The sequence below is a fragment of the Camellia sinensis genome, chromosome 11 (genome assembly GCF_055761805.1).
Source record: "Camellia sinensis isolate YWXY chromosome 11, ASM5576180v1, whole genome shotgun sequence".
NCBI lineage: Eukaryota > Viridiplantae > Streptophyta > Magnoliopsida > Ericales > Theaceae > Camellia > Camellia sinensis.
In genome coordinates this window covers 96,839,690-96,854,589 of record NC_138971.1, presented here as the reverse complement: position 1 = coordinate 96,854,589, position 14,900 = coordinate 96,839,690, and the positions used below count along the sequence as shown (strand labels likewise).

General features: G+C 34.9%; 1 protein-coding gene and 1 long non-coding RNA gene across 3 annotated transcripts; both read right to left on the bottom strand.

Moving 5' to 3' along the window:
• Positions 1-494: 494 nt before the first annotated feature.
• Positions 495-4,751, bottom strand: LOC114322168 (uncharacterized). 2 transcript variants are annotated; one of them, XM_082894359.1, is made up of 7 exons: positions 4,524-4,751; positions 2,488-2,655; positions 2,158-2,220; positions 2,011-2,058; positions 1,820-1,873; positions 859-922; positions 495-754 (listed from the first exon to the last, which is right to left on the bottom strand). In XM_082894359.1, the coding sequence occupies exons 2-7, from the start codon at positions 2,632-2,634 to the stop codon at positions 663-665; spliced, it is 468 nt and encodes a 155-aa protein (XP_082750485.1). In that variant the 5' UTR covers positions 2,635-2,655; positions 4,524-4,751; the 3' UTR covers positions 495-662. The 2 variants fall into 2 exon arrangements, with proteins under 2 accessions (XP_082750485.1, XP_028125231.1); XM_028269430.2 differs by having other exon boundaries at positions 4,616-4,737.
• A 5,349-nt stretch (positions 4,752-10,100) lies between these two features.
• Positions 10,101-12,418, bottom strand: LOC145803182 (uncharacterized). The gene is made up of 2 exons (XR_014345302.1): positions 12,205-12,418; positions 10,101-10,296 (listed from the first exon to the last, which is right to left on the bottom strand). It is a non-coding gene; the product is annotated as an uncharacterized LOC145803182 (long non-coding RNA).
• Positions 12,419-14,900: the final 2,482 nt, after the last annotated feature.

The window sequence follows — 14,900 nt, the reverse complement described above, 5'->3', positions numbered from 1 at the left end:
CTCTCTCTCTCTCTCTGGCTAAAAAGCACATATACAAATACGTGATACAATATAGACATGGATACATAAATTTGTTTGTCTCTTTCTCTCTAAGGCTAAGAAGAATGAACATGGACACTAATACATGACATGATACAAACAAGCAGAAATACAACACGCGAGAGAGATGTGCGAAACATATAATCTTATATATTTATTATATGCTATATGTTTAATTATTATATAGTTATTCTCATAAATTCATCGATATTGAGTATGCTACTCTAGTACAAAAAAATAAATAAAAAATGACACTGCATGTTCCTAATGTGTCCCCAGCGTATTCGATTAAAAAAATGACGGAATGACACTTCCTTTAGTGCTTGTCCATTATTGACATGTGTCACACTAACCTCCGGAGAAGCTTCTATGTTTCATAGCTCTGGGGAATTGACATTCAAATGAATTATGCCAATTTGTGCAACATGCCATGGACTAATAACTTCCTGCCAACATTGACCAACAAAAAGGTGCAACTTTGTAGAGTTGGAAAGAGAGTTCATTATTACAACAAGAAGCACAAAATCTACTAATAGTTTATTCAATTAAGTACTCAAAGAGGGTCTCAGATTCATGATCAACTGCTTTACATGCTGTAAGCAGAGCAACTAGTTGTTGTAACTCTAATCCATGGAATTGGCATTGTTGTTATTGGTAGCATCTAACTTGCAACTTTGATCCTTAAAAGGAGCATCATTATTATTGTCATCAACCACTGTCAAAACACAATTTAGCTAAGTTCAATATGTAACGGTGAGAAATGAAACTAAAAAAATAAAAAAAATAAAAAACTTAGGTTGTTAAGCCAAGTGCAAATACCTTCACCATCATCTGTGGAAGCATAAGTTGATTGTCTTGAACGAAGTTGTTGGTGTGGTGTCGGCTGATAAAAATTACAAAACAAAGAAATTATGAATGTTAAAACTAGGACACAACTCATAAATCAAGTCTTCTCTACATATCTAGCCTCTATGTAGTGTACCGACTGTTATTTTATCTGCATGAACCTCAACAAAAACCTTGATGCTTCATTTGTAAGAAAAATAGCAAGAAAGTGGCATGTGAGATCAGTTACTTCACCCACAACCATTTAATTCATATGAAAGTAAATATGATAGTGACAAGTACTTAACTGGTAGTCTCTTTGCAGTCATAGTAAGGACATAGGACCGCATTTTACTTTCATCTGAGGAGGGCTGCTCTTAGTTGTCTAGCTCATTATAATTAGACTTTGAAATTAGAATAAAATAATCGATTTGTAGAAAGAACATGAATCCTAACATTACTAGGATGCATAATTTTACATGAATAGAAAATTCGAGAGAAAGTAGTCACGGTGGAGCCTAAACAGCCAAATTTTGGCAAGTACTATGTCTTAGCATTAGTACATGCCAAATTCGCAACTTACTCCATGACATGATTCCATTTTGCTAATTATGATAACAATAAGCCCTAATAACTCACCTAGGTTTTCATTACCCCAGAAGTTGTTACATATAAAAAAGTACATCGGTGAAAGAACTTTGCCACACAATCCTACTTAACCACAATGTTGTGGCATGAAAGAATATGAAAGAAGAAAAAAATTGGTATATTACTTTAGGTGCAAGTGCCCAATAAGAACATTTCACAAGTGTGCCACATCTACAAGTCAAACCAGCATCCTTGACACAACATTAAAGCTGGTACACATTGCTCTTGTTGACCACAAGCACCTGCATGTATACTAACACAATACCCTAGTTTTTCCCACAATCAAGGGTTAAGAAACATCAAGTACCTCCAATTTTGGACGAAGAGCCTCTAGTGGACCTTTGGCCTTCTGTGCTCCTTGCTATCCAATGGGCAAGCAAAGAGGAAAACAAAGATCTTAGAAAATTGAGATTGCCCAGTAAAAACCACATTCAGAATTGCAAATACTATGATTAACAAGTGGTTAAAAAGTCTCATAAGAAAGTCAATTAGGTATACCTTGCCTAATGCCCAATCAGCAGAATCAAAATATGCTCGTTCGTGGTCCTGATATTAAATAAAGTAGTTTGTGGAGGATTACACTTGTTAAATGAAACCAAAAATAGCATAAATGACTAAACTAAAAGGTAAAAAGAGAATTGTTACCTTGGATATTAATGGAGGTTTCTTTGGCAACATTCCTCCATACTTTTTCTTGATCATTTCCTCCTACGAAAGACAGAAGAAAATGTAACTTTTGGAAATCTATGTACTAGCGAATTATGCCCCGGATACAAAAATATTTGGGCAAACTCATTAGACCTGACACTTCTGTCCTTTGGAGAAATTCTTAGGGGATTGTTTCAAAAATGTTGTCAGGAACATATTATTTAACCCTGTTTCAAGGCTTGCTCCACATTTGCTTTTTGAATAATTTAATAAAACAAACTAATCAAAATTTAAAACCATAAAACACGGAAGCTACAGAGTATGTACCTCCTCCTGGAGTGTAGGTAAGGGATTTTCCTCATGTAAATCTGAATGCTTTGGGTCATGCACCAAAGGATCATCATCCACTTTATCATTGGGAGTGTTGTCAGTGAAATCTAACTCCTTAGCATCGTCAATGTTGATGTCTGACATATTTGTGCTTCTTATATAGAGCTGCAACAGAAAATTAATGCTTTCATATTGTACAAATTTACATTACCATTGCAATATGAGAAGTAACAGTTCTTGCATTGACCGTGCGCTATCTGAGTAGGAAATACGGAATTATATATCGATTATGGTCAATTATAATATCGAAGCAGGGGGAACATTAGTGAGTTACTGGTAGGCACATACTACCAACTCTATGTCAAATACCAATGGAACAAATGATAATGGAAAACTTTCTTCCTAACACTATACATTGTAAACTTCACAAAAAGAAAAATTAAAATTAAAAAAAAAAAAAAATTTGGTATGAAATAGTCCGATCATATTCCTGGTGCACATCTCTTTGGTGCTACCAGGTCTAATATGAATTGGCAAGCACTTTCTCTAATTCCATCTACTTCTTTCTTTGCTACTACTAGTTAAGAATTCAAATCTCTATGGTAATCTTTTGTAAGCAGAAGGGCTGGTTTGATTGGATTTTAGAATTATTTTTCAATTTTTTAAATAAAAAAGAAAAGAAAAAAAAAAATTCCTTCAACTTTTCCTCACATAAAACAATACAAACTCATTGTTAAAAATTCCTTTACAAATTTATAGAATGACTGGATCAATTATTCAATTATTTTCATGAATGGGGTATTGGAAATATTACCAAGGCAGAAACCATACCATTCATAATGGATACATTATAGTCCAAACAAAAACATATAATTAAGAGTGAAATATTCACTTTTATTTTAGTCTGATGCATTATGCTTTCATATTAGATAGATGAAATACATATTAAAAGTCATGCTAAAATTTGAAGTACAATACCCCTCTAAATGAATAATGTTCTCTTTTAATGATAATTTATACTATACCCGTCTAAATGAAATATGTTCTCTTTTAATGATTATTTATACAAACAACAACTATTTATTTTCTTTTCTCACATCGTGATTCAAACAGAGGCTAAGAGTGTTTTTAAGTGAAAATAAGGCCCCGTTTGGGGACTTACCTTTTTAGTCAAAAAGTCAAAAAGTTACATTTTTAGCCAAAAAGGCAACAACTCATACAAAAAATTCAAAGATTCTCTTTTCTCTCTACTTTTTGCACATCTTTTCGTAATTAGCCAAAAAGTCATCCCAAAAATATAAGTTTTTTTTACCTACTTTTTTAGCCAAATAGCAAAAAAGTTACTAAATTAGCCTGTTCCCAAACGAGGCCTAAATAAAGGAATAAGAAATTGGAATACACCCTCTAATTAGAGTATATGTCAAACTGAAAAACCCAGAAAACAAAGACACCTAATGAATTTGCTAGTGTGTTAAAATAGAGATATACAGGAATATTTTGCATTTGTAAAACAGTAAATTTCAACATATGTATGTATGTGCCCCAACTGGATTGATTATAAGAAACTACAAAGAAAGAGAGGGTACTATATCATTTATGTGAATATTTTGTTAGTTTCAACTGTAAAGCTTCAATCAAGTATGTATGCCACCTTGCACAGAACAGAACACCATATTCAAAACCCACATAGAGATATACATACAAATAGGGACGGAACCACGATTTTATCACTAGAAGGGCCAAAGACACCAGCAAAAATACTATAGAAGTAATCTCTATTGGAATTAAAAAAAAAAAAAATTGTACAAAATAAAAAAATAAGGTAAGATGGTAGAACAATGAAATATATATATCTTTTATACTGATTGATTATTTTATTTATAAAATAAAATATATATTTTAAAAATACTATGATAAACAGAATTCTACACAAAAACAAGAGAGCTATTGCCCATAGTTTTCTTCTAATTCCATCATGCATATGAAGATATACATATTAGAAGAAGAAAAAAAGTGGAGGGAGTTATATTCACCAGAGCCGATAAATAACCGACCGGAGAGTCGATGGAGTAGTGTATAATCTGAAAATGTAGAGCCAAATGAAACGGCAGAGTATACTACTCACTTTGGCAGCAGCCTCTACCAACCAAAGGTTGCGTTGCTTTGCGTCCCAACGCTTCAACTTTTTTAAAACAGAATATAGTTTATGTCTCTCAACTAAAAATTATAACACCTAACCCCCTCGTCAACTAATTTTTTTCAATTTAGACTTTTATGACAAAATTACCCTTTTATTGATAGGATAAATTACAATTTACCCTCTTAACTATTACCTAATATCATTTTACCTCCTTAATTAAAAAGAAATGATAGTACATTTGTCACTTTGAATTATAAAGTTATATCGATGTAAATATTTTGTTAAGGATATGTCTCTTAAATAGATAAAAAAATTGATATGTGATTTACATATGACTCGAATGGAATGTTTAAAATTAGGGGTGCTTGCAGATCAGGTTGGGTCGGATGACCTTCTATTTGTCATCCGTTCGAACTTAGGTAGATTGAAAAAAATCAATTTGTATCTATCCACTTAGTTAGTAGATGCGGATTGAGTGGGCTATGAGGGTTGGCGGGTAGTTATAGATCGATTTGGCGGTTTGTGTTTTACTATTTTATGCTTTTATATAGTAATTTTTTTACTAATTTGAGCCTTATTTGAGTTTAGAATTTTTTATTCTTCATTTTCTATAATTAAAATAAAAGTTAAAACTTTTATATTTCATAAGTAACTAATATTATTATTAAATAAATTGTTTTTTCTTTAACAAATGTAACGCCCTCAAAATTAACCCATTATATATCATTGACATGCATTATTTAAAGAAGACAATATATATTAATTCATTCATCAGAGTATTACTAAATGAAGCATTACATGTAACATCAAATAAAATGCCCTACAGGCTTACATCTTTCCAAGCCAACACTTGGATACAAAAATATGAGTTCTAACTCAATACAAGAAAAGCCCTAGGCTTGAATGTTTACATGTAATAATAATTAAAGACAATTAACTAAAGGTAGTCTTCTCCAATCCAGAAGCCAAACCCTCCCAAGCTAAGTCCTTGGAGGTAGTTTATCACCTGAACCTGAAAATGATGTTCCCATATAGGGTGAGCCACAACCCAGTAGAAATATACTAAACCACATATAAGCAATGAATAAAGCAATAGCATTCAACAGATGGTTAACCAAAATAATCAATTACATCATTTTACAGACTCATGACATTATTGTCAAAGATACATTTTACTTTCCAGTTTTATCAACATGGCTCAGAACCTGGCCAAACTTATAACAGTGAAATCACATATATCATATTCACATCCTTCCAATATTAACAACAAATGAGACTCAAGCTCAAATCAAACACTTCATACTTCCAGATTGATACACATTTTAGTGCTGTATCAATAAAACACTTCTATATAAATAAGCACACATAAAAGTGATGCTAATGGAGTCCATCCCCTATCTCCTCCCAAACAAAATCCGGTTTAGAGGTCCATCCCCTATCTTCCCCTAAACCGTGGAGTACATCCCCTATCTCCTCCCACACACAAACAATGTATGCAAATGCAATGCTCAATCAATACACGTATTATCTGTATCAATGCCACAGTCAAAAGTAATGACTTAACCAATGTGATTAGTTTCAGTTATTCCTAATTCACATGCACTGTCTACAACAATCACGACTATCCTCCACCGATAGCCCAAAACAGTTATTTCTAAACTGAAAATAACCATGTCAACAATTCAATGGACAAATGATACCAATTACCCAATTATGCCATTTAGTCAATAAATTTCCCAATTCCGTGAATTTAACCATCTTTTCCCAATTTCATGAATTACTTATACAAATTAATTCAATAATACAACTAGGGTTTTTCCCAAAATTTACCCAATTATTCCCAACATATCAAATTACCAAAACTTAGAACAAAACCTATAAGATGGAGTAGGAAATCCCTACCTCAAAGAAAACAACCCAAAAGGTGAAGAAAGAGATGAGTGCCCAAATACCAAAGTGCTCCAAATCGCCAAATGCTCAGATTAAATGGTAGCCCTTGCCTCACTCTATCTTTTACTGAAGGATCTAGGGTAGAAACACACCCTAAGTGGATCAAATCTAAGAAAGAAGGTGAGTAGGGAGAGAGAGAAGTCGGACCTAGGGTTTGGAATCAAAAGAAAATGAAAAAGACTGATCAAATCCCGCTACTGTGTATATAAACTGGACAGGCTCGCTCGAGCGAATACTTGGTCGCTCGAGCGACCAGACACAGAGAAACTACGCTCGAGCCAAGGAAGCCTTGCTCGAGCCAACAACTCAAATGCTCGCTCGAGCGAAAGAAAGCTCGGTCGAGCGAAGAACTCAAACCCTCAGGTCTGAACCCAGACACACGCTCGAGCGAAGGAACTATAGCTCGAGCGAAGGATGAACTAACTCGCTCGAGCGAAGAAAAGCTCGCTCGAGCCAAGAATGCACAGCTACAGGTCCAAACCAAACACTACCTCTCGCTCGAGCGAACAACCCCTCGCTCGAGCGAAGAACCAAAAACCTGGACAACAACTCTTGGTTTCTAAACCCAACCAACCTGAAACAAACCTGCCCAACACATCCTATAATTCCAAATGAGAAAATAAGGAATAACAACAACAACCATTATACAATGACAGAATCTACGGAACAGTCTGGATACAATAATTAAATGGGAAAAGACCGGGGTCGCTATAACAAACATAAAAACATAACATTATTTTCTTAAGGTAGATAGGCTGATTGAGTTGTGTTGTGTTGAGTGACTTCTTATTCGTCATCCGTCTGAATATAGGCGGATATGAAAATTCTCGATCCGCATATGTCTGCCCATACTATCGAAACCACTTAAAAGTGGATGGATTAGGTCGCGCTGGTCAATTTTTGTGGATCGGTCAATTTCGTGACACTCCTACTTAAAATGACATCATTTTTTTTTTAGTTAATTTTTTTAAAATTGTTTACTAACATATGGGGGAAAAAAAATACTAAAAACAATAAATATGGAAAAAAAATCAAAACTATATTTTAGCTTAAAATTCAATTTTTTTTTAGTTTAGGAGTAAAGTGATATTGAGAGATAGTTTAAGAGGTTGAACTATAATTTACCCCTATAGTTAAAAGGGTATTTTCGTTATTAAGGTTCAAATTGAAAAAAAAAAAGAAAGATAAAGGGGATTAAGTGTTATTGCTTTTAGTTTAAGAAGATAAAAGGGTAAAATGTAATTTGCCGTATATATAACGTACTACTTGGGATGGGCTGGCTTGGGACAGCCCGTAGGATTTGGAACTGGGTCACCTTTTTACATGGGTTTAGAACTGGATCATGCATTGTATTTGCATGAATGGATTTAGGCCTACCTGCCTGCCTACAAATCCGATGCTTCTCAATCAGAATAATCCGAATCTGTTAATGAAAATCCCACTCAACCCAAATCCCATAAAGTCCAATTATTAATGGGTTTCCATAAATCCGATCTATTTAGATTAGATATCTGATTCTTATTTTTGTTTATTTATTTATTTATTATTATTATTTTGCTTTTAGAAATACTGAAGACTCACAATATAGATTCTTAATTCACCTATAATTAGAGTTATAAATGAATTGAGCTATTTACGAATAGGCTTAGTTTGGCTCGTTAAGGGTGTGACTCGGTTTGACTCGTTTAAATGAGCTGAGCTTGAGCTCGAATAAGCTCGGCTCATTTATCTTTATTTAAATTATAAAATAAATATATTATTTATATATTAAATTATATATATATAATAGTATAAATACATTATTTATACCCCTCTATCTCAAAATATTAGTCCCTTATTCTATTTTCCATTGTTCCAAAATATTAGCTTCTTTTCAAAAATTAAAGAACAAAATAATATGGATTTCATTATTCCACTTTGGTGGTGTTTGATAAAGTTAAAAACCGGAAATTGAAAACTGAATGTGAAATTTTTTAAGTTGAAAAATTATTTGATTAAATTGAAGTACTAAACTAAAACATGTTGTTTGATATGTACAAGATTACATTTGAAATTTATTATTTTTAATTTATATATTTTAATTTTTATATTATGATGGTGAGTTGGTGGGTGGGGGGTGAAGGAGGTGGTGGCATTAGTTATAACACCAATGACAATGGTGGTGGAGATAGAAAGATAGCGGTTGTGGTGATTATAATGTTATGGAGACAAAATGGAGGTGGTGTTAGAGCAATTCTATGGTACACACCCCTCTAGGGGTGTACTATATGCAATTTATTATGTGTTTTTATGGTGTGCATTACGTATTTTTGTAGTAAATATTACATATTTTTTGATAGGAGTAACAATAATTTGTGACTGATGAATGAAATTATGCATTTTTGTGGTAATATTATGTATTTTGTGGTATTGTTAAACATATGTAACTAAAAAATGTAGGGATAAATAAATGTGTAATATTACCACAAAAATGTCAAATAGTTTCACAAAATGCGTAATTTCAATTTTGAACCATAAATTGTCGTAACTCTTACTAGAAAAATACGTAACATTTACAATAAAAATACATAATATTTGCCATAAAATTATTTTGATGTTATAGGAACATTGACAATGGTTATGAAAGTGAAGGGTTATAGTAGTTGTTGTAAAACATATTCATTTATGTAATAGTTTGACACTACGATTTCCATGTCACTAATCTAAATAAATTTAGAGCTTTTATATTGTTTCATTTTCTTTGATACAAAATATTATCGGTTAAAATATATGAATTTTTTTTAAGGTACATGGTATTAAGATTTTATAACATAAAGGGTATCTAATATTTTCATAATGTTTAAGGTCCCTCAACATCGATTCAGAGAAAATCCGATCCAGGAATTTTCTGGACTTCCCAAAGAAATTCCTAACTCAAGCCGTTATCATCTTCTTTCTTCAGAGAAACTCTGGGAAGTTCAGAGAAATTTCTCTTTAGAGAAATTCGGGACTTCCTAGAGAAATTCCTAATTCAAGCCTTCGTCATTTTCTTTCTCTAGAGAAATTTTGGACTTCCCCAAGAAATTCCTAACCCAAGCCCTCATCATCTTCTTCTTCCAGAGAAATTTTGATATCTACCATACCACAAAACCTGGAAGAGTGAGAGTTGCAGTCAGACTTAGACCAAGAAATGCAGAGGATCTTCTTTTAGATGCTTATTTTGCTGATTGTGTTGAAATACAACCAGATGTGACTGATTTACGTTGCTAATTTGTCATCAATCCTGTACGGGGAGCAAATATTCGTCGCTGCCCGTACTCCTTTCGTCCAAGCTCTGTATCTATCCGATCAACTTAAAACCACAACGGCGGTGAGCTACCTGTCGGTGTGTTGCCGGAAACCCCTCCGACGGTCAAGTTAGCACACACTCTGTGACGCCCCAAATTTTTTTTTTTTTTTTTAAACATCAAGGGAAATTAAATAAACAAAATGACTTAATAAACTAAAAAGTTGACATCTTAATAGGGCATTCCAACTCTCGTACATAACCAAAGGTTCAAATAATATTAAATAAAAACTTAACATTATCCAAATACAACAGCAATGAAATTATAAGGTCCTTAATAGCTAATATATAGGATAATAAAGTTATTCGACTTTTGCTATGATTTCAACTCAGCCAAGGCTCTACGTTAGCGTCAACTCCATTTCAGCTTCAATTATTTCCTCGCTAAAACCTGGCATAAAACGCCAGGGCAACAAAAATATATGCCATGAGTTTTGCAACACAGTAAGAAAACGTAACCAACCTACCATTCTTTTTAAGAGAAAAATAATAATATTCTAAACATGAGATAACAATATAATTATACACAGAAATTACAACCATTAGAATAATTTCAGTAATTTTTATAAATTAGGTGACACTCGAAATCTCACCAAAGAGATTTAACTTACCAACCACTAAGCATGGCAACGGTTAATTTGAAACCCTCCCTTGGTCAAATATTTAAGTGTTACCAACCGTAACTACCAGGGATGCCCACGTCCGGAGTTATATACCCAAGTAGTGGCATCCGTGGTCTGCCCCAAGGAAACGGTCTGCCAGGGGTAAGTAACCTCCCTGTGTGCCACCTGCACATCCACCCTTATTCCAAAACCGAATACCGAAAAGGGGTCAAATAAGTCCCGTGCCATCTTAGAGTTTCGCAACACAATTTACGTGAGAATTCTCAAAACCAGGGCTCACCCTGAACAACCGGTGTTAACCGTCAACCCTTAATTCCGTACAGTCTTTAAACCAATACTCACCCCGAACAACTGGTATTAACCGTCAATTGTTAACTTTGTATATGCCGTTAATCATTTCAGTTAATTTTGATATTAATCACAAATAATTCCAAATTTTTTTTTTATCACAAGTAATGTTATACCAACTCATTAAAATTTCCAATCATAAAATATTGCATGTGTCACACAATACTAAATAAAAGTAGAGAATTTAAATAAACAATTTATTTAAACCATGGTATGAAATAACAACTTAGATACAAGAATTAAACCATAAATACACACATGCACAAATTTCTGATTTACAAAATTAGACTAGCATAATATTAAAGTGGTCATTTTATCCTGTCCAGAAAAATTTCCAGAGTATATATCTTGCAAATAAAATTATAAATACATTACTTATACAACTCTAAAATTCATATCAATCTGCAGGATACTCAATAAACATGTTATGATTATTTTTCAGAAATATTTTTCCAAAAATAACTTATAAATAATTCTAAACAAATTCCAAGAGTGTTTATGACACAGATTTGTCACATTTCCTTATTTTAATTACATGCTTAAATTTATAGATCAAACCCATAATCTAAGAATTTATTATGAAACTAGACTTCTCAAATTTCATCTTCTAGTTAGAAATTACCAGATTTGGCTTAGTATAGAATTTTAAATAAATTTTCAAATACATGGTAAAATCTGTCTCACAGTTTTAGATTCAGTTAGAAATTTGTATAAATTCGTAGGAAGCTCGAAAATTGTTTCCAAAACTTTCTGGATAAACTAGACATCATTATCAACAACTTTGTAGAAGAAATCATCTCGAAATTCTGAGTATAAAATTGTCTAAAAATTCGGGTAACATGCTGGCAGATTCAAGACAGATTATTCTCGACACAGTTTCAGATTTAGTAAAAAAAACAAATTTGTATAAATTCGTAGAAAGCTCAAAAATTGTTTCCAAACATTTCTGGACAAACTAGACATCATTATCAACAACTTTGTAGAAGAAATCATCTCGAAATTTTGAGTATAAAATTATCTAAAAATTCGGGTAAACATGCGGGCAGATTCAAAACAATTTATTCTCAACACAGTTTCAGATTTAGTTAAAAATTTGTATAAATTCGTATAAAGCTCAGAAATTATTTCCAAAAATTTCTGGACAAACTAGACATCATTATCAACAACTTTGTAGAAGAAATCATCTCGAAATTTTGAGTATAAAATTATCTAAAAATTCGGGTAAACATGCGGACAGATTCAAAACAATTTAGACAATGTATCATATGTATACAATCTGAAAATTTCAATTATATAAAAAAATGAGAAGGTTGAGAGGGTTTTCTTACCTATTAGCCTTCAAGATCTTCCTTTCTTTAATTTTTTTTTTTTTTTTTTTTTGCTTCCCATGAAATTCCTTCTAGCAAAAAAAATTGAATAGGCTTCAATACTCTCTTATTTTTCACTCCCTCTCTCTCATTCTCGGCTCTCTCTCTCTCTCTCTCTCTCTCTCTCTCTCTCTCTCCCTCTAGGACTCTCACAGCACATACCCACCAATTCCTCACCCAAACACCTTTAACTCCTTAGTTATACACACACACATGCACTTCTCTTGTTGACACATTGCACACATGCACCTTGGTCAAGCTTCCAGCACATCACTTACACATGCACACACAAACAGATTTCTTAGTACACACACTTGGGTTTCTCAACACACCCTCACTTCATATACACCCATAAATTTTTTATTTTTTATTTATTTATTTATTTTTTTTTTTTTTCCTTCCATAGTTTAATTTATGATTAAGATTGATTTAATTAAATAATACATATTCTTAATAAGTCTTGATTGACACAAAATTAGTTAATTATATCTAATCTCAAATCCCACCTAATTTAAATAGTCTAATTGACTTCCAATAGAGCCTGATTAAATATGTATATATATATATATATATTTTTTTTTTGGGTTTTAGTATATAAAATATTAGGTTTCAGTGTAATTTGAATAAAAATATCATAAGGTTCATAAATTTATATTGAGTGATAATATAAAGTCAAAAAAACATTTTATTTTATTTTATTTTAAATAAATGTTCAGTATAAAAATATACAGACTATTAAATTCAAAATATTGTGACTAATTATTTAAGAAAATTAAAAATATATATTATTATTATTATTATATAAAAATATGGGGTTTTACACACTCAGAGAGAGAGAGAGAGAAAGAGAGAGAGAGAAACTCAATGAATGTAAGTCTTATCTCACCAAATGATGTTCCATCCATAGCATGGGGGGCGCAGTCATGCTTGTATACTTTCTGCGTTCACCTCTACACCCATTCGTCTATTGACACGTGGAGCTGCTCTCCCACTTGTCAGCGCAAATCTAGCTAAACACCACCTAATCAAACTGCCAGACAACATTAGCGGGAACGAACAGCTCGACAGCACCATCGTGGCCTCCTTCGACCGTGCTGCTTAACGAGCCCAACAATGCTCCTCGCCGAGAACCATCACTACCGAGCTCAGCAGCACTCTAGTGCAACTGTGCTTCAGCCAAGTTAGGCCGGTCTGCAGTAGATCACGATCACCAAGCTAAAACGAGCGAACAAGAGAAGCCAAGCTAGCAAAGGATCATCTCGGCCAACTCTGGTCTGGACTTCAGTCGAACAAGCTTCCTCTCGGCACGGCTTAGCCCAGCTCGGCCCAAATACGCTTGGACCACTTTCAGCCCGGCCAGAACCGCGACCCAAGCCGAGATTACGAAAATCTCCCTCTCAATTGCTCCTTAATTTCGTCTGCATTTGTGTGACCGGAATTACATTACAAGGCCGGGCTCGACTTTTTGCTCGGTGGTTCACTTTGCTTGGTTTAGAAACTTCAAAGTTGGCAAACAAACTCAGCTCGGCAACTTGCTTCTTGGTGAATAAAATCAGCTTAGCAACTTGTTTCTTGGCGAGCAAGATCAGCTCGGCAAAGAACTCCAAGGTCGGCGAGCAAGGTCAGCTCGGTGACTTTCTTCTTAGCGAGCAAGATTAGCTCGGCAAGGAACTCCATGGTCGGCGAGCAAGGTCTGCTCCGCGACTTGCTTCTTGGCGAGCAAGATCAGCTCGGCAAGGAACTCCAAGGTCGGCGAGCAAGGTTAGCTCGGCGACTTTCTTCTTGGTGAGCAAGATCAGCTTGGCAAGGAACTCTTAAAGTGGGAGCAAGGTCTGCTTCGCGACTTTCTTCTTGGTGAACAAGATCAGCTCGGTAAGGAACTCCAAGGTCAGTGAGCAAGGTCCGCTCCGCGACTTTTTTCTTGGCGAGCAAGATCAGCTCGGTAAGGAACTTCAAGAGCGGAAGCAAGGTCAGCTCGGCGACTTTCTTCTTAGCGAGCAAGATCAGCTCGGCAAGGAACTCCAAGAGCGGGAGCAAGGTCCGCTCCGCGACTTGCTTCTTGGCGAACAAGATCAGCTCGGCAAGGAACTCCAAGGTTGGCGAGCAAGGTCAGCTCCGCGATTTCCTTCTTGGCGAGCAAGATCAGCTCGGCAAGGAACTCTAAGGTCGGCGAGCAAGGTCAGCTCGGCGACTTTCTTCTTGGCGAGCCAGATCAGCTCGGCAAGAAACTCCAAGGTCGACGAGCAAGGTCCGCTCCACGATTTCCTTCATAGCGAGCAAGATTAGCTCGGCAAGGAACTTCAAGGTCGGCGAGCAAGGTCAGCTCGGCGATGTTCTTCTTGACGAGCAAGATCATCTCGGCAAGGAACTCTAAGAGCGGGAGCAAGGTCCGCTCTGCGACCTTCTTCTTGGCGAGGAAGATCAGCTCGGCAAGGAACTCCAAGGTCGGCGAGCAAGGTCAGCTCAATGACTTTCTTTTTGGCAAGCAAGATCAGCTCGGCAAGAAACTCCAAGCTCGGCGAGCAAGGTCCACTCCGCGACTTTCTTCTTGGCGAGCAAGATTAGCTCGGCAAGGAACTCCAAGGTCGGCGAGCAAGGTCAGCTCGGCGACTTTCTTCTTGGCGAGCAAGATTAGCTCGGCAAGGAACTCCAAGGTT